At 44.7% G+C, this 19,071-nt stretch overlaps 1 protein-coding gene across 1 annotated transcript in view; it reads left to right on the top strand.

Moving 5' to 3' along the window:
* Positions 1–18,759, top strand: part of gna11b (guanine nucleotide binding protein (G protein), alpha 11b (Gq class)) — a 53,653-nt gene extending 34,894 nt beyond the window's left edge. The window contains exons 4-7 of the mRNA XM_079612825.1: positions 9,885–10,013; positions 14,489–14,618; positions 14,754–14,907; positions 17,005–18,759. Coding sequence (XP_079468951.1) covers positions 9,885–10,013; positions 14,489–14,618; positions 14,754–14,907; positions 17,005–17,195 — 604 coding nt within the window. The 3' untranslated portion in view covers positions 17,196–18,759. The remainder of the gene's footprint in view (positions 1–9,884; positions 10,014–14,488; positions 14,619–14,753; positions 14,908–17,004) is intronic.
* Positions 18,760–19,071: the final 312 nt, after the last annotated feature.

Genomic DNA, 19,071 nt, shown 5'->3' with positions numbered 1-19,071 from the left:
GGAATGGCGAGCAAGCGAAGACACCTGAGCGGGTCCTAGCACCGGCTGGTTGAAGCGAGTACTCGGGAGGACACTGGCTCCACTCGGAGATTGTAGAATCTGGCGAATGTGTTGGGTGTCGCCCAGCCTGCAGCTCTGCAGATGTCTGTTAGCGAGGCGCCATGCGCTAGAGCCCAAGAGGAGGCCACACTCCGGGTGGAGTGGGCCGTCACACCAAGGGGGCACGGTCGACCTTGCTGCTGGTAAGCCAAAGCAATGGCGTCCACTATCCAGTGAGACAACCTTTGCTTGGAGAGAGCCCTTCCCTTCAGCTTCCCACCATAACAGACAAAGAGCTGGTCTGAGGTCCTGAAACATTGCGTTCTGTCTACGTAAGCACGGAGGGCGCGTACTGGACAGAGCAATGCCAAGGCTGGGTCTGCCTCCTCCAGGGGCAGCGCTTGCAGGTTCACCACCTGGTCCCGGAAGGGAGTGGTGGGAACCTTGGGCACATATCCAGGCCGGGGTCTCAGGATCACGTGAGAAAAGGCCGGCCCGAATTCCAGGCACGCTTCGTCTACAGAAAATGCGTGCAGGTCCCCTACCCTCTTGATGGAGGCCAGAGCAACCAGGAGCGCTGTCTTAATTGACAGGAACTTAAGCTCCACTGATTGCAGAGGCTCAAAGGGAGCACTCTGCAGGGCAGTTAGTACCACTGAGAGGTCCCAAGAGGGAACGAGAGGAGGGCGAGGAGGCTGTAGTCTCCTCGCTCCTCTCAGGAACCTGATGACCAGGTCGTGCTTTCCCACGGACTTACCATCAACTGCGTCGTGATGTGCGGCGATAGCGGCAACATATACTTTCAGGGTGGAGGGAGACAGCCTTCGCTCCAACCCATCCTGCAGGAAGGAAAGCACGACACTGATCGGGCATGATCTGGGGTCTTCTGAGTGAGAAGAGCACCAAGAGACGAAGAGGTTCCACTTCAACGCGTAGGCATGTCTAGTGGACGACGCTCTAGCGGAAGTGATGGTAGCCACCACCGCTGGTGGTAGGGTACTCAAACCTGCCTCGTCCCGTCCAGGAGCCACACGTGGAGGTTCCAGAGATCGGGACGAGGGTGCCAAAGGGTGCCCCGTCCCTGAGAAAGGAGGTCCTTCCTCAGAGGAATTGGCCAGGGAGGTGCTGTCGCGAGGAGTACAAGTTCGGAGAACCAGGTTCGGGTGGGCCAGTGCGGCGCAACCAATATGACCTGCTCCTCGTCCTCCCTGATCTTGCACAGGGTCTGTGCAAGAAGGCTCACTGGGGGAAACGCATATTTGCGGAGGCCCCGGGGCCAGCTGTGCGCCAGAGCGTCCGTGCCGAGCGTGCCCTCGGTCAGGGAGTAAAACTGGGCGCAGTGGGACGAGTCGTGGGAGGCAAACAGGTCTACCTGTGCGTCCCCGAACTGATCCCAAATCAGCTGGACCGCCTGGGGATGGAGTCTCCATTCTCCAGGAAGAGGCTGAAGCCGTGAGAGCTCGTCGGCTGCACAGTTCAGGTCTCCCGGAATATAAATGGCTCGAAGCGACCTCAGATGCTTCTGACTCCATAAGAGGAGGTGGCGGGCGAGTTGCGACATACGGCGGGAGCGTAGACCACCTTGTCGGTTGATGTACGCTACTGTCGCGGTATTGTCTGATCGGACTAGTACGTGCTGGTTCTTGAGCAGCGCCCGGAAGCGGTGCAGAGCGAGACGTACTGCCAGCAACTCGAGGCAATTGACATGCCATAGGCGGTGGGGTCCTGTCCAGGAGCCCGCGGCAGCATGTCCATTGCACATGGCACCCCAGCCCGTGGAGGAGGCATCCGTTGACACAACAACATGCCTGGAAACTCGTTCTAAGGGCACTCCGGCCCGTAGAAAGCTGAGGTTCGTCCACGGGGAGAAGGTCTGACGGCAGGTCGGAGTAACTGGTACTCGGAGCTTGCCCTGGTGCCATGCCCACCTCGGGACTCGATCGTGAAGCCAGTGCTGAAGCGGTCTCATATGAAGCAATCCGAGCGGCGTTACCGCGGCTGCAGATGCCATATGCCCCAGGAGCCTCTGAAAAAGTTTCAGTGGAACCGCACTCTTGCTCTGGATTTGTCTCAGGCAAGTCAGCAGTGACTGCGCGCGCTCGCTCGTAAGCTGCGCGCACATGGCGACCGAGTCGATTTCCATACCGAGAAAAGAGATCCTCTGCACGGGGCAAAGTTTGCTCTTCTCCCAGTTGACCCGAAGGCCCAGACGGACTAGGTGCCGGAGCACTAGGTCCCTGTGTTCGCAAACCTGGTCCCGAGAGTGAGCTAGGATTAGCCAGTCGTCGAGATAATTCAGGATGCGAACCCCGTGTTGCCGTAGCGGCACAAGGGCTGCCTCGACGACCTTCGTGAAGACGCGAGGAGACAGGGCCAGCCCGAATGGGAGGACCGCGTACTGGTATGCCTGCCCCTCGAAAGCAAACCGTAGAAACGGCCTGTGTCGAGGAAGAATGGAGACATGAAAGTAGGCGTCCTTCAGGTCGATCGCTGCAAACCAATCCTGTGGCTGCACACATTCGAAAATGCGCTTGGCCGTGAGCATCTTGAACGGAAGCCTGTGAAGGGAACGGTTCAAGACGCGCAGATCCAGGATTGGTCGTAACCCACCGGTTTTCTTGGGGACAATGAAGTAGGGGCTGTAGAAGCCGGACCTCATTGCGGCTGGAGGGACAGTCTCGATCGCACCCTTCGCCAGCAGGGTGGCGACCTCCGCTCTCATGACAGGGGCATTGCCACCGACCATAGTGAAGCGGACTCCCCTGAAGCGGGGAGGAGACCGCGCGAACTGAATCGCATAGCCGAGCCTGATGGTCCGCGCGAGCCAGCGGGACAGGTTGGGAAGCTCTAACCAGGCTCCCAAGGACTGTGCCAGCGGGGTCATGCGGACGACAGACGTCCCCGCGGGGGTGCAGCGAAGCGGAATGACCGGCCCGGACGTGGGTGGCATAGCGGCCCGGTGTGGGGGCACGGTCATTAGCCGCGTCCTGCCAGAGGGAGCCAGGGAAGGACCAGCGTTCCACGGGGGCGTGCTCTGGCAGGGGTCTGGCGACAGAAGGGGATGAGAGCGGCGGGGCCCGTGGGCGGCGCGCACTGTCATTCCCTTCTGGGGGCTCAGAGATGGGGATATCAGTTCTTTCTTTAACCACATTAGGGTGCTGCCCACCCGTGGGTGAGCAGCGGGGAGTGGAGAACAAAGGATTCTCCCCCGGCCCTCCACCGGGGGAAGGAGTGGTCCTGCTACCATCTCCTGAGAAGAACTGATGGCCATCTCTGAGCAGCCCGTCTCAGGAGCGCCGCTTGGCCTGGCGTTTAGCGGGGCGCGGGGCTGGAGAGGGCTGGGGCGCCTGCCTGCGGCGTCCTCCACGACGCGGCCCGGGTGAAGGCTGCTGCTGGGGCCGTGCGGGAGGGGCGGGAGCCGCGGGAGGGCGCCCTCGGCGGCGAGCAGGCTGAGGCGTCTGAACCGACGGCTGGGTGGAGGCAGCAGCGGGCCGTCGGGGCAGAATATGACGAATAGCCTCAGTCTGCTTCTGGGCGGTTGAAAACTGTTGGGCAAAATCTTCAACCGCTCCGCCGAAGAGGCCAGCCTGGGATATGGGGGCGTCAAGCAGACGAGTCCGCTCAGCGTCCCTCATATCGGCCAGGTTGAGCCAGAGGTGTCTCTCCTGGACCACACTAGTGGACATCACCTGGCCCAGGGAGCGTGCGGTCACTTTCGTCGCCCGGAGAGCGAGGTCAGTGGCGGCACGCAGCTCATTGAAGAGCCCTGGGTCAGTCCTCCCCTCGTGCATGTCCCTGAGCATCTGGGCCTGGTAGACCTGCAGAGTGGCCATGGCATGCAATGAGGCGGCTGCCTGCCCCGCAGCTCTATAGGTCTTCGCCACCAGGGTCGACGAAAACCTACAGGCCTTGGAGGGGTGCTTAGGATCACCACGGGAAGAAGCACTCTGTGGACACAGTTGCATCGCAACAGAGCGTTCAACCATAGGCACCCCAGTGTACCCGTAAACAGCCGCCTGATCGAGAGGAGGAAAGGCGGAGGAGGTCGCCGAGCGATCACGGGAAGACAAGGGTGTCTTCCAGGACCTCGAGACCTCCTCATGCACATCCGGGAAGAAAGGCATTGGGGTTGGACGCCGACGTGAATCGGCGGCCGCGCCCAAAAACCAATCGTCCAGACGCGAGCGCTCGGGGCAGGGTGGCGGATTGCACTCTAACCCGATGCTCGCGGCTGCCCGGGAAAGCATGGCCGTCAGCTCGGGATCAGGATCGGGCAATGCTGACGCGCCCGGAGGCGGCAGCACAGCCGACCCCTCATCTCCCGAGGACTCCTGCCCACCTTGTGATGCTGTGATCGACATAGCATCGTCATTAGGAGCGCCAGACGGCGCACTCGGTCCGCCGCCGACCGTTGGCCGGGACTGATCGAGCGCATCATCTGGTCGGCTCGCGGGTTGCGGCACTTGAGAGGGGGATGTGGCCCGAGGACGAATCGTCGGTTGTTGTTGCCACACCGTCACCCTCAGGTCACCCTGGCCACCAGCCGAAGTACCAGCTCTATTACTAGAGGGGGTAGATCGGGGTGTGGATGAGGGGACTCTCACTCTTTCGAGATCACTGAGTCTCGACCGTAGTGTCGCGATGGTCATGTTTCCGCAATGAAAACATGAGTCATCCACAAGCGCTGCTTTGGCGTGCTCTAAGCCCAAACACGCAAAACAGCGATTGTGCCCATCTAAATCAGACAGCCAGTGACCACAACCAGAAGGGCACGGGCGATGCATCTTTAAAAAGACGTGCCACGCGCTTGCTCTTTTAGAGAGAAGGAGAAATCCCCGCAGATGCTGAAGCGACCAGGGAGAGAACACACACACACTGGCAGATCACTGCTCAGATCGCAGGGAATGTGCACTCGCTGGAACTCGCTGTCACACCAACACCTGGAGGGAAGCTCGTCTCGAAGAGGAATAGAGATGATACTCAGGATGGCTTGTGGAGTGAAGGATAAACTTGGCTCCGAAAGCGAAAACATATCTGCATGTTGCCGGCTCACTTCCTTATATACCCACACTGTGGGGCGGAGTTACGCTATGCAAATTCAGCAGACCCATGGCATTTGCTTGCCATTGGCTCGTTTTATTAATATTCGAAGAGGATAGGCTTCTAAGCGAACCCCATTCGTCGTCATTTCGACGTAACTCGAAGTGACTACGAAAGGGAACTGAGATTTACACACAATCAACTAACAAAACTAGAAACATACTCGTTTATATAATATTTCAATACATTTCTGATCTCGTTCAGAGTCGACAACCGTGACAAACCACAGCATTTTACTACATATTGTGCTTCAAAATGCAAAAGAAACAAAATGAATCAGTGGATATTTTTTTCTTTAATGAACCAGTTCACACAAATGAGTCAGACCTGTTCTGTTTGATTATTGATTTAATAGTTTCAATTGTTTATTTCTTCAGTTCTGTAGATATAATCTATAATAGTTTAATTATTCTAATTATAAAATTATGTTTAATTATGCTACATTACATTGCAGTTTAATTGGTAAAACGGGATGCAGATGGTTACATCTCATTTAAAGTATTTATTTCAGAGATGCTAGCATTTTTTTCTGAATTAAACATGCCACATAATGAGGTCATGTGACAACATTATAGCAGACTGCGGTGTGTTTATTGTTGCTTACTGCTTTACGTGCTATGCAATATATTCATACCACATACATACTATTTCGAGAAAAGTAGTGTCAGACAAAAACCCTCATTAAATTTGTCACATGAAACTATTCAGAATAATATGCAATTCAGAAAAAAAAAAGAAAAAAATTATGCAATTTTGTGTTAAAATGACTACAATTTATTTCTTTATTCTTTTTTGCATTACATTAATGGAAAGAATTTTATATTCTGATATTTTGATAGTGATTGATATTTAAAATAGTTGTTTTACGGTTAGTTTCTGCAGTCCTAGTTTCGGTTTGAATGACGAAAATGGACTATTGATACCTGCCGATATAGACAGATATTTACTTACACGCAGGCGCAGAACACACGTGTTATCGGACAGTCGCCTTTAGTCCTTTCGGTGTGTTCAAGCGCAGCTTTTTGGCCGAGACGCAGTCGACGAGAGGCGACAACACAGTCAACTTTTATCGTCTCTAGTTCTTTGATGTCGGCTTGGTGTGTCCTGGGCTTTATGCGATTTAAAGAGTAAAAAGGAGGGCTAAGAGATGAAATCTCCAGTGCTACATACAGGTGAAACTCAGAATATTTGAATATCGTGCAAAAGATAATTTATTTCAGAAATTCAACTTAAAAGGTGAAACTAATATATTATATAGACTCATTACATGCAAAGTGAAATATTTCAAGCCTTTATTTGTTATAATTTTGATGATTATGGCTTACAGCTTATAAAAACCTTTTCACAATATTCTAATTTTGAATTTGGGGTTTTCATAAGCTGTAAGCCATACTCATCAAAATTATAACAAATAAAGGCTTGAAATATTTCACTTTGCATGTAATGAGTCTATATAATATATTAGTTTCACCTTTTAAGTTGAATTACTGAAATAAATTAACTTTTGCACGAAATTCAAATTTTTGGAGTTTCACATGTAAAATCAAGGCTGAGAATAGAACACAACGCTGCAGACAATGGTGACAGGTAAATGCCATTAACTTTAGCTTTCTGTATGTTTATGTCTTATCGCTGTTTTCCATGTCCGTGGAGTAAGTATATGTAAACTGTGTGTTTACACGGCTTAAAAATGTCGGGTGTCGTTGTTTTGTATGGCATGCGTTCGGCCAATCAATGTACATGTACGCCACTGGTAGTTTCTAGGAGCTAATTTAGTTCCCCATAAACTTAGGGTGCTTTCACACCTGCCTCATTTATTTCTGTTGAATCGCACTAGAGTTCGTTGTCTCCCGTGGTTCGGTTGGTTTGGGCAGGTGTGAATGCAGCAATCGCACTCGGTGCGCACCAAAAGTGGACCAAACAAGCGTGCGGTACGCTTTCAATTAAAGGATAATTCCGGTATTTAACACCTTGAGTCTATATTGTAGTTTGTTTTGGATGAACAAGAGTGGTGGACAACATTTTTTTGACAATGGTTCCTCTCTCGAGTTTTTGACTATAATAGAATTGGCCATGGACCCATTTAAAATTGGAGTCAATGGGCATGTCCGAAAATGTCATTAAAACATTAGTGTTAACATTAGTTTTCAAAACTGTGCAACTCACCGAGTGATTAGTGGTGTTAGTTGATGTTCCAGAAACAAAAAGTGTTGCGAAATACAGTTTCTGTCGTGTTTTATTCGTCATTTTGTAAAATCCCATTGAATTCTGTTGAAGGACTGAGTGCTCGTTAATATAAATGCGCTACCGGAAACGGAAAGGGGGCTGTTTACATTTGGTCGATGTAGTCTTTTTGCTCGCTTCCGTTTCTCATAAGGCTAGCGAGCAGAGCAACTGTGCTCCGGGAGAGTAAGCGAATTCTAACCATATTGAAAGACGTGACCCCTGACCAGTGCAATATGAAGTTGAACTCGACTGTGACCGTGAGTGTCCCGCGAGACATAAACATCGGTTATCGCCATCAAGTGGTCGGGAGTGTGCTAACGCTTCAGATTCAAATATTGAGCGGAAGTTACACAGTTGTGAAGTGTCTGAAAAAATAGTTCCACTATAGCAAAATAAACGGATTGGAATCATATATTGCGACGATATATTGTTTATAATCATCAACGAACACCACTAACCACTCGGTGAGTTTCACAGTTTTGTAAACGAACATTATTGGCTGTTTTAATGACATTTTCGGACATGCCCATTGACTCCAATGTTAAATGGGTCCATGGCCAATTCTATTATAGTCAAAAACTCGAGAGAGGAACTATTGTCAAAAAAAGGTTGTCCACCACTCTTGTTCATCCAAAACAAACTACAATATAGACTCAAGGGGCCCTATCTTGCACCCAGCGCAATTGACTTTGAACACCGACGCATGTATCATTCCTATTTTGCACCCGCGCACAGCGGACTTTTCCCTCCACAGACGCACGTCGGTAAATTAGGGAATGAACTTGCGCTCGCGGGGGCGGTTCAGCGCAAAGAGAAGGCGTGTTCCGGCGCAAAACTTCCATGGTGCTATTTTCCAGTTTTAGAAAGCAATTGCGCTACTGACCAAGAAAAAAACAGTCTAAAGACAGTGGCGCGTTGCGCGTTAGTGATATGGTATTTTAAGGGCGCGTGCTTGGCCATAATGTAGTGTGTTAACGCGCATCCACTTTGATTCTCTAATATAAACAGACGCAGCAGTTTTAATTTTTGCAAATCATACATTATTACAAGGAAAAATATTAACACACGAGGGAAATCATTGTTGTGTTCGTGAAGATGTGAAAAGATCTATCTAGATTTAAAAAAAAAAAAAATCTAGATTAGGCTACACATTTACCCAAATGATATGTCTGTTTAACCGAAGCTAATTTGGGCAAGCAAATGAATTAAGCCCAATGTCACTTCTCTGTGTTTTACGGTCCTGACGAGAACGTCGGCCTCCTCGGCTGTGAACTGCTCCTGGCGCGCTGGCAAACCCGCCGTTATAATAGCAATCCGCCGTGGAACAAGCGCGTCTGCTCTTAAAGGGAATGTGAGAGGACGCTCTGATTGGTTTATTTCACGTTACGCCCAAACCACACCTATGAATAATGAAGCTACTTCAGACCAACCCCTTTTAGATTTGCGCCGGGCGCAAGAGTCGTGTATCCCGCCGGGAAAATAGCAACAGCGCCGGGATCCGCCCACAAAGTTACTTGCGCATTGCGCTTTGACACTTGCGTTTCAGATCGTTAAAATAGGGCCCAAGGTGTTAAATACCGGAATTATCCTTTAACTCTTGTCTCTGGAGCGATTCGTTTGTGGTGAGAACGTGATCTGACCTCGAACAGACCCAACTGCCAAAGAACTGCGCATTTTTGGATTAAACCAGCCGCCATAGTCAGCTGTGCTGTGCATTATGGGATGTTTGTTGACAGTTTGCACTTTTAGCATGGCAGCTCGCAGACAAACTTGGAGTTGTGAGGAGGTGCGGAGCCTCATAGAAATTTGGTCTGATGACCATATTATGTCCCAACTTTCAAAAACTCACAAGAACAGCGACATCTTTTTCATCGTTTCATAGATTCTGTGTGAATTTTCCCGCACGTAAATTTTGACCAATCGAAGTGCAGTTATGGAAATACTTTCAAGACACATCCGGCCAACGAGTGATGTTATCACATGACTGTATTTTGGTTCGTTTCATCAACTCATCAACTGATTCGCACCAGAGCAATATCAGTGTGGTGTGAAAAGGAACCAAAACGCCTGAAAAATGGCACAAAGTATAATTTTTCGCCCTTGGTCCGGACCAAATGAACCGAACTACAGATGTGAAATAACCCTAAAATCATTCCCAATTCGCGTGGAGCAAACACACCAAAAATCAGGTACATCCGTTACAATAGTTATAGAAACTATGAAAATGTTCCTCTGGAGCGAAAGCCCCTGTAGTGTTTTTATTCTCTTCATTCTTCATTCAAATCAAATAAGTCAATAAAGAGATTTCTATTCATCAGGAATATTTTATACGTCTGAAAATAAAAACCTTAGTTTGAAAAAAAACATTTGTCTTCCCTTTTTTAGCCGTTGTGTTCTTTAGGTTGTCTCACAAGACACCATAATAAGCATCCGCTGAGATCTGCTGACTGGGACGTCTGGAAACTTCCTTTACCACAGGGGTTAATGATGTTTTTATCTCTCTCCTTCTCTTTCTGTAGCTATCTAACTGATCTGGATCGTATCTCCGAGTCCTCCTACCTTCCCACCCAGCAGGATGTTCTGAGGGTTCGAATCCCGACCACAGGGATTATTGAATACCCGTTCGACCTTCAAAGCATCATTTTCAGGTAGAAGAAACAGGGCAATTATTAATCAGCTTTCCTTTGAAATTTAGGAAATGATTTTTTTTGTCCCACTGAAATGTAGGTTAGCATCGAGAATACATCCACCGCTGGAGAGTTATTAATATTTTCCTGAGCTGAAGATGACTTTCTAGTGTGACCTACAAAGATCCAGTCACACCCCACATCAGTCAAAGTTGTATTCTTCAATTGATTTGTCTTTATTGAGCCATCAAAACCCACAAAACAATTTTCAGTTTTCTCTTGAGAGAGACACACTGTCGTCGGCTGAAGCACACATTTAAATGAGTATTAAAAAGTTTGTTTTATGTTTTTAAAGGAAGTCTTTTATGCTCACCAAGCATGCATTAAGTTGGTCAAAAATACAGTGATATTGTGAAATAATATATCAATTTAAAATACCTGTTTTCTATTTGAATATATTGTAAAATCTAATTTATTCTTGTGATGCAAAGCTGATTTTTCAGCATCATTACTCCAGTCTTCAGTGTCACAATCCTTCAGAAATATGATTATTTGCTGCTCAAGAAACATTTCTGATTATTATCAATGTTGAAAACAGTTGTGCTGCTTGATATTTTTGTGGAAACCGTGATACATTTTTTCTTCAGGCTTATTCGAGGAATAGAAAGTTCAAAAGAACAGCATTTAAATATTTTGTAACATTATAAATGTCTTCACTGTCACTTTTGATCAATTTAATGGCAAGGCAAGGCAAGTTTATTTATATAGCACATTTCATACACAGTGGTAATTCAAAGTGCTTTACATAGAAGATATTAAAATAATTACATAAATAATAAAAGAAATAAGAATAATTAAAACAGTTTAGAAAATAAAATACAGTGCAAACAGTCGGACGAACAGTGGCACAGTGCTCATTCAGTAAATGCAAAGCTAAACAGTGGTAATTCAAAGTGCTTTACATAGAAGAAATTTAAATAATCAAAAGAAATAAGAATAATTTCAAAACATTCAAATAAGAATGTTTCACTTCTGCTGTTTTAAACAAACAGCGAACCTCTATACTCTCCGTAGTATAGATAATCTTCACTCGCCTCGTCGGAGTGAAGCTCTCCCGTTCCCCTTCAAAATCTCTTCCAATCAGACAGCCCTAATAATTAATAATCACCCCTACGAGATGGAAGTGATTGAGCAGGTTTGCGGTGCCACTGGATGCATCCTTGCTGAATTAAAGTATTAATTTCTTTAATTAAAAACATTTGATCGGTAGTGCACACAGGTGCGTAGGAACGTTACACTTTTGAAAGATGACCATTATATTTTAAAGAGGTTTATTTTTCCTGCCCGCAGTGTTTTGCCAGTTAAAGGGGTGGTAAAATGCCCTTTTCACAAGATGTAAAATAAATCTCTGATGTCCCCAGAGTGTGTGTGTGAAGTTTTAGCACAAAATAACTGTCGCCAGTTAAAATAACATCTAGCACAGATATTTTTATATAGCATGTTAAAGTTGTCACTTTTTGAGGGTTTGCAAAACGCACCGTTTTGTGCCTGGCCCTTTAAATGCAAATGAGCTGCTGCAGAGGGCGGGGTTTCAAGAGCTCATGTGTGTTAGGAGCTGCGATTACCTTTAGTTACGCACACACACTAAAATGACAGAAACTGTTCTGCCTTTACTGTTAAAACGGAGTCAGACAAAGATGGAGAGACTCAAGAAGAAGTGACAACATGTTGAAGCAACAGGACGTCTCTGAATGGTTAGTTGATGAATTTATGTTGCTGATGTGGAGTTAACTATCTTCAATTAGCATATTCTGTCATGATAATCTATAAATGGCTCGTATAGGAACTGTTGTGAGATGCACACAGAGTGACTTTCTATTGCATGTGAAAAGATGGATGCTAAATTTTGAGCTGACTCACAAATGTACTCACATTACTGTTAAACGAATGCACAAGTGGTAAATTGTAATCCAAACAACTTCCGCAAATTTAATTTCTAGACAACATCTGAAACTTTGTATTGCAGACTTCTCATGTTATTTCCTCCTTAGGATGAGTCACTTTAGTTGTTGTCCTCATTTGTATGTCTCTTTGGATAAAAGCATCTGCTAAATGAATAAATGAGAATGTAAATTAGTGAGGGCAAACATCATATAATGTGATTAATATTCATGACCCAAGGGTGTGGCCTATCTGGACAAAAACTAGCTAAATAAACTAGTTTAAAACCAAAATGAGTGTTTTCAAAAGAATGTGAATTAAAATTTAAACTCCTTAAAATTACAAAAAATATATATATTAAGTGTGCATTTTTACATTTTCTGTAACCTAGATTCATAGATTTTGCAACAACGTTTTAGACCTAATTATTGAACTTTCATGACAAAATTGCTATAAGTTTATGGAAAGTTTTCGTATCTAGTGCACCCACACATTTAAAATCTGTCCCGCTTATGAAAGACGCTGATGAGACTCACAGTGTGTTTTTGAATCGTTCCTACTGTATGTACGTGATATGAAAATTCATCAAAACACACACCAGATTATTTCTGCCCTCTTTGCCATATTGACTCCATAAATGAATACCATCAGCTCTGTGGTTGTTAATCTCTGTAAAACTGTCTTAAACCCGCACGCACACCTCGTGTCGAGCTTACCGGAAGAGAAAAAAAAAAAACCGAGTGCGCACGGCCATCTCTCTATCTTTTCACATCTCTCTCTCTCTCTCTCTCTCTCTCTCTCTCTCTTTCTCTGTCTGTCCTCCTGCCAAAGTTCGCTAAGTGCGGAGTGAATGTGGAGACTCGTCCTACATTAAAGAGCGTGTGTATGTTCAGAAGTAGGTCACCGAGCCCCTGGCTGAAGGAAATGAGGACGCTTCTATCTGAAGGAGCTTTATTTTGGGCAGCCAATCCTAGAGGGCTTCATTTATCAAAGGCCCCTCTGTGAACTGCTGGCTCAGGACTGGAGCTCGGACTCCACTAGGGGGCGCCGCGTAAACCTGCACACATTTACCATGTTACTGAAATCTAGGGCTATGGCTATGTTCAGAATAGCATGCTAGCATACTACTTTTATTGTTTGCGCATTATGCATATGCACACTGTTTATCTTTATTGACTAATTAGGTGATTGGATGTGTATGTGCAAGATGATTCTTGGACTTGCTGGATTTAAAGGATTAGTTCACTTTTAAAAAAACTTGCTGATAATTTACTCACCCCCATGTCATCCAAGATGTCAATGTCTTTCTTTCTTCAGTTGAGAAGAAATTAAGGTTTTTGATGAAAACATTTCTCCATATAATGGACGTCAATGGGTCCCAAAGGGTTCAAGGTCCAAATGACAGCTTCAAAGGGCTTTAAACGATACCAGACGATGAATAAGGGTCTTATCTAGCGAAACGATCGGCCATTTCAAAAATAAATAAAAAAGTTTACGTTTTATAAGCACAAATGCTCGCCTTGCTCTGTTCTGTGATGGGCGTTCGTGACGTCACGTAATACGCAATTACGTTGTAAAGGTCACGCTTCTATGAAAAGTAAAAAAATTCTGTCCTGACGAAAATGTTCTTTTAGGCTTTTTAATATTACAACACCCAGGATACGCACACGCAATGGGCATTTTAAACGATAAACTGACACAAAGACATTTGAATATGTGTAAATGGTCATCCTTCCGCACATTTGTAAACACTGACTTGGTGAAGCGTGACCTTTTCAACGTAATTGCGTATTACGTGATGGCAAGAACGCGCATCACAGACCTGAGCAAGGCGAGCATTTGTGCTTATAAAACTTAAACTTTTTTATTTATTTTTGAAATGGCCGATAGTTTCGCTAGATAAGACCCTTATTCATCGTCTGGTATCGTTTAAAGCCCTTTGAAGCGGCACTGACACTGTCATTATTTTTTTTTTAAGTGAACTAATCCTTTAACATAATAAGGGTCAAGTGACAACAACGTAGCATACTACAGTTTGACTTTCTTTAAATAGTAGCTAGTATACAGTATATATTGCATGGTATGCATAAGGTATGGTCCAATGTATTCAGTACAGTATATGCATACATATGCTGTACACTGCCTACTATTTTTTAAAGAGTATGTAAAACTGAAAAGTGCACATTATTCAGTGATAAAAAACAGTACTATGCTATGTTGTTGTCACAATACCTCGCTATGTTGTAGATTCAGTATATCCAGCTGTCATCTCAGCAATAAATACACTCATTTTGCTTAAGTCAAGGAGGAAATAAAGGAGTTAAGATATCGCTTTCAGTGAATTCGGCACACTTGAAACTAAAGTCAGGTTGAGCGCATTGCATTATGGGATACATATGCAGCGTGTTCTGGTTGTGTGCTGTGAATTTTAGCATGCTGACAAGGTCCTTCCATGCGTACAGAAGATTTGCATACTGTGCACAGAATTAATTATTAATGCATATAATGTCTGTAACCAATCAATAATGCAAACGCCCGCTCTCTTTGTTTCTCAGGATGGTTGATGTAGGGGGTCAGAGGTCAGAGCGCAGGAAGTGGATCCACTGTTTTGAGAATGTGACATCCATCATGTTCCTGGTGGCTCTGAGCGAGTACGATCAGGTTCTGGTAGAATCGGACAATGAGGTGAGCAGCTCTCAAACCGCCACAGCTTTATTTTACTATAGATGTGTTTACCTTTACCTGTGTGTGTGGGTGAGTGTTTTTTTGTTTTGTTTCACTGTGCATATATTATGATCCATTCTTTGTGTCTGTGTTCAGAATCGTATGGAGGAGAGCAAGGCTCTGTTCAGGACGATAATCACATATCCATGGTTCCAAAACTCCTCTGTCATCCTCTTCCTCAACAAGAAGGACCTGCTGGAGGAGAAGATCTCTTACTCCCACCTGGTCGACTACTTCCCAGAGTTTGATGGTAGGTCTTCTTCCTGTCGTACAGAGTTTTTCACATAGACTGGTTTAATGCAGACGGTACCAATGCATACATGTGTTTTAGTAGCTTATGATATTATTAGCTTTTCCTTGGCATGTTTGAAGGCATGTAGAGCGTAACAGCTGTAAAAATGCTGGTCAAAATCTCAGAACTAATGTTAATACAGATCTGCCATGAGTTCTTAGAGTTAATTGACAGAATAAAGCAGTGTAATTTAAACTTTTTAATAGAAAATTGTTCTTAATTGCCAGATATTGGATGAAATACTACACTACTTATCTTGCAATATTGCTAATCACAGAAATCGTTTTTATCTGGGTACAGGGTGAACATCAGGAAATGTCCAGGCCTAAAAAAGTTATTTAAAGTAATACAATCTTTAAAGGTCATGGAAATTTCTATTGTCAGCACATTATATAAACTATACAGTAAGTTTTCTTTGTTTGTTTTTTTAAAGAAATGAATACTTTCATTCTGCAAGGACACATTTAATTGGTCAAAAGTGACATTAAAACATTTATAATGTTATAAAACAAACTATTTACTGTTTTTTTTTTTACTTTTTATTTATCAAAGAATCCTGAAACAAATTATCACGTTTTCCATAAAAAATATAAAGCAGGATTGAGTACTGTAATGTAAAAAATCAATGACTCTGAAGTCCCTTTCACACAGCGTGTTGATCCCGGGAAATTGCCAGAGTGACTTCTGTGTGAACGCAAACACGTCCCGGGATTGATGCCGGGATCGATCCCGGGTTGGGGACCGAGTAACATTGCCGGGATCAGTCCCGGAACGCGCTCTGTGTGAACAAAAGACGTAATCAATGCCGTAAGGGGTGTTTCGTAGTGATGACGCACGTGCCATCGCGCGACTCTGCTGCTCTTAGAAGAAAGTTTGTGTCCGTCATCAACAAAGAAAGAAGGAAAAAAATTCTGCAAACTGGAATGAAGCAGAGACCAGGAACTCCTTACTATCCGCACTGAAGCTGAGATCGCTCGCCAGCTTTGTGGAACGGTACGCGATGCGTTAGTGTACATGTTTTCGACGCGTTCGCTACACGTCTCATCCTGACGTCACGTGTCTTTACGGGATCTTACCGGGATGTGTGTGAACACACTCACAGATCCCGGAAAATCACTGGCAGTGTGAATGAACCAAAATCAAACGATCCCGGGACACATGTATTTTCTGGAATCTCTGTGTGAAAGTGGCTTAAGGGCCCTATTTTAACAATCTGAAACGCAAGTATCAAACGCGAAACGCAAGTAACTTTGTGGGAGGATCTCGGAAATCTAAAATGTGTTGGTCTGAAGTAGCTTCATTATTCATAGGTGTGGTTTGGTCGTAACGTGAAATAAACCAATCAGAGCGTCATCTCACATTCCCTTTAAGAGCCGGCGCGCTTGTTCCATGGCGGATTGCTATTATAACGGCGGGTTTGCCAGCGCACGCAATTTACATGATGGTAAAGGTGATTTTTTTCGCAGTCTTCAAATTTTTGTTTCCTGGTTCTTGACGGACAACCCACTTTGTCAGATGTCCTTGAATACCGATGTGTCTCGCCACTATTGATAAAACAGGTTTGATCCGTCATTACTACAATTAGCCTGAATAATTTGGGTAAATGTGTAAGCTAGATTTATGCCTATTTTTTTTCACATCTTCATGGACACCACAATGATCTCCCTCGTGTGGTAATATTTTTCTTTGTAACTATGTATGGTTTGCAAAAATGGCTGCGTCTGTATAGAAGAGAGAAGCAAAGTGTATGTGCGTTGTGCACACACTACATTATGGCCAAGCATGCGTCCTTAAAATAGCATCTGAATAACGCGCCACTGTCTTTAGACTAGGTTTTTCCTGGTCAGTGGCGGATTTGTTTTCTCAAACTGCAAAATAGCGCCAGGGAACGTTTGCGCTGGAACACGCTCCTCTTTTCGCTGAACCTCCCCCAACCTTTGATCACAGGAATAAATTACATTTCAAAGTAAATTCATATAGAAAACTCTTAATTGTGGTGTAAATGAACAGGAAGGATGGACTCTTCTTTAACTCCATGCACACCTTGTTTTGCAGGGCCCCAGAGGGACGCCCAGGCCGCACGGGAGTTCATCCTGAAGATGTTTGTGGATCTGAACCCTGACAGCGACAAGATCATCTACTCGCATTTCACCTGCGCCACCGACACGGAGAACATCCGCTTTGTGTTCGCGGCGGTGAAAGACACCATCCTGCAGCTAAACCTGAAGGAGTACAACCTGGTGTGAGACGTGACGAGTCCGACACCGCTCTCACGAATCAGCATAGAACAGGCACCCACAGAGCGTGCGCACACCTACGTCCACAACACACACACACTCACACACACACACAGGCATCATGTACACCTTCAAAACACACCGTTCTTTTCATTTCTCTTTCTCAGCTTCCAGAGTTTTTCTCTTTATGTCCAGCGGAATCGTAACGGACTCATCGTTTATTTTTTATTTGTTTGCCAAAGTCTGTCCGCTTAGCCCCGGCAGCTCTCGTCAAAAGGCCTCTTTCCCTTTTATCAAATTTGACCACCAAAACGTGGCTTGGATTTGACAAAGGGCGTTAGACTCCGACTCGCCACTCCCAACGTTTGCGTATTTCAAGGAAATGTTGGATTGGCGGAGCTACGATGAGAACGATCTGTGATGCGCTGGCCTGAAAAACTGGATGTGACGTTCCTTCCTCTTCCTGTACTATCACTCGCTCCAATCACATCATCTGCTCCGAGTGTTTCTCGGGAATTCTGCCAGGATGAATGGAAAAATGTGGTGTTCACAGCCCTGCAAAAAGACAAATGACTAAAAAAAAAAGAAAAAAAATCATAACATATTTACATACTTGTACATGGACACAAGGACTAGTGCTGTGGTGCCAGAAGTTCCGAAACGGATCCTTTGGATCCTTCTAGAATTCTGAGGATTCCGGCGGATTCTAGAAATCCAGCGGGTTCCACTGATGGTGTGGAGAACCTTTCACTCGCAGAGATGATTCTCCCGACGAGGCTAGTCTTCAACTCGCATTGATGAATGTAAACTTCATGTGAGAGCATCGCAAATGCAAAAAAAAAAATCAACAAAAAATCAGACAAAAAAAATGATAATGAACGAAAATAGTGTAAGAATGCCTATATAAGCAAAAAGCACGTGAGGGAGAGAGGAAAATAAATAAATCTGTGTATATTGCTGAGATGATCATTTTAAAAACTTTTTAATGATAAGTAACTATAGCTTCTTCTACTGCAACAGAATATAAAGTAAATTATAAGAGCAGTCGAGTTAATGATGGGTAAGAGACAGCGTTAAGGATTTTTAAATGTGCGCGAAACAGGATTATACACATACGATAGGTATTGTTCTGCAGATTTCCACATTTAGAGTTGAAAATTATTGCATTGCTTCCTTCCCCCATGGTTGTTATCTTTTATCTTTCTTCCCGGTTTCGTTTTAACTTCGCGATCTAATAAATTAGTGCGCGGTTATCTTTTTTTTCGCTCATGAACAGATACTTTATCAATTCAGAATCCGGGCCGTAGACTCGCGGGTATCGTCGTCATCCAGCGGCTCAGATGCACACAAATCATTATTTGTTTATGCAGTTTATTTTATTTTATTGTCATAACATACATTTTTCGCTCAACAATTTCTGAACGAAATTCCGGTGTGAACGTGGGAGGACGAGGGTGGAGGGACGGGAAAGCATTTATGCGCTGAACTTAATTGATTGTGTATATTTATATTTGTAAATACGTATACACATTATTGCTTATGTACAAAACGTCTGTGGTACACTATCTTTGGCAAAAAAAAGAGAAAAAAAATCACTTTTTTCGTAATTGTGTATGGTTCTGTTGGTTTTCTTATGAATTACAATATTATTGATACTGTGATTCTTCGGTTTAATTTTTGATTTTTCTTTTTTTTTTTTGGTCACTATGAATACGTCAAATGATATACACATAACTGGTAACGTGTGGAGGACGAATGTGGTTTTAAAAATCAACGCGCGCGGTTATGATGAGCAATAGTCTGCGAAAACCTTGAGCGTTTGGAAACATCAGAGAAGGATAGCGAAACGGCCTTCTCTGCGGTGTGAATGTTATATGAGATATAT

This window comes from Phoxinus phoxinus (assembly GCF_949152265.1).
Source record: "Phoxinus phoxinus genome assembly, chromosome: 5".
NCBI classification, from domain to species: domain Eukaryota; kingdom Metazoa; phylum Chordata; class Actinopteri; order Cypriniformes; family Leuciscidae; genus Phoxinus; species Phoxinus phoxinus.
This window is presented reverse-complemented; position numbering and strand designations above follow the sequence as displayed.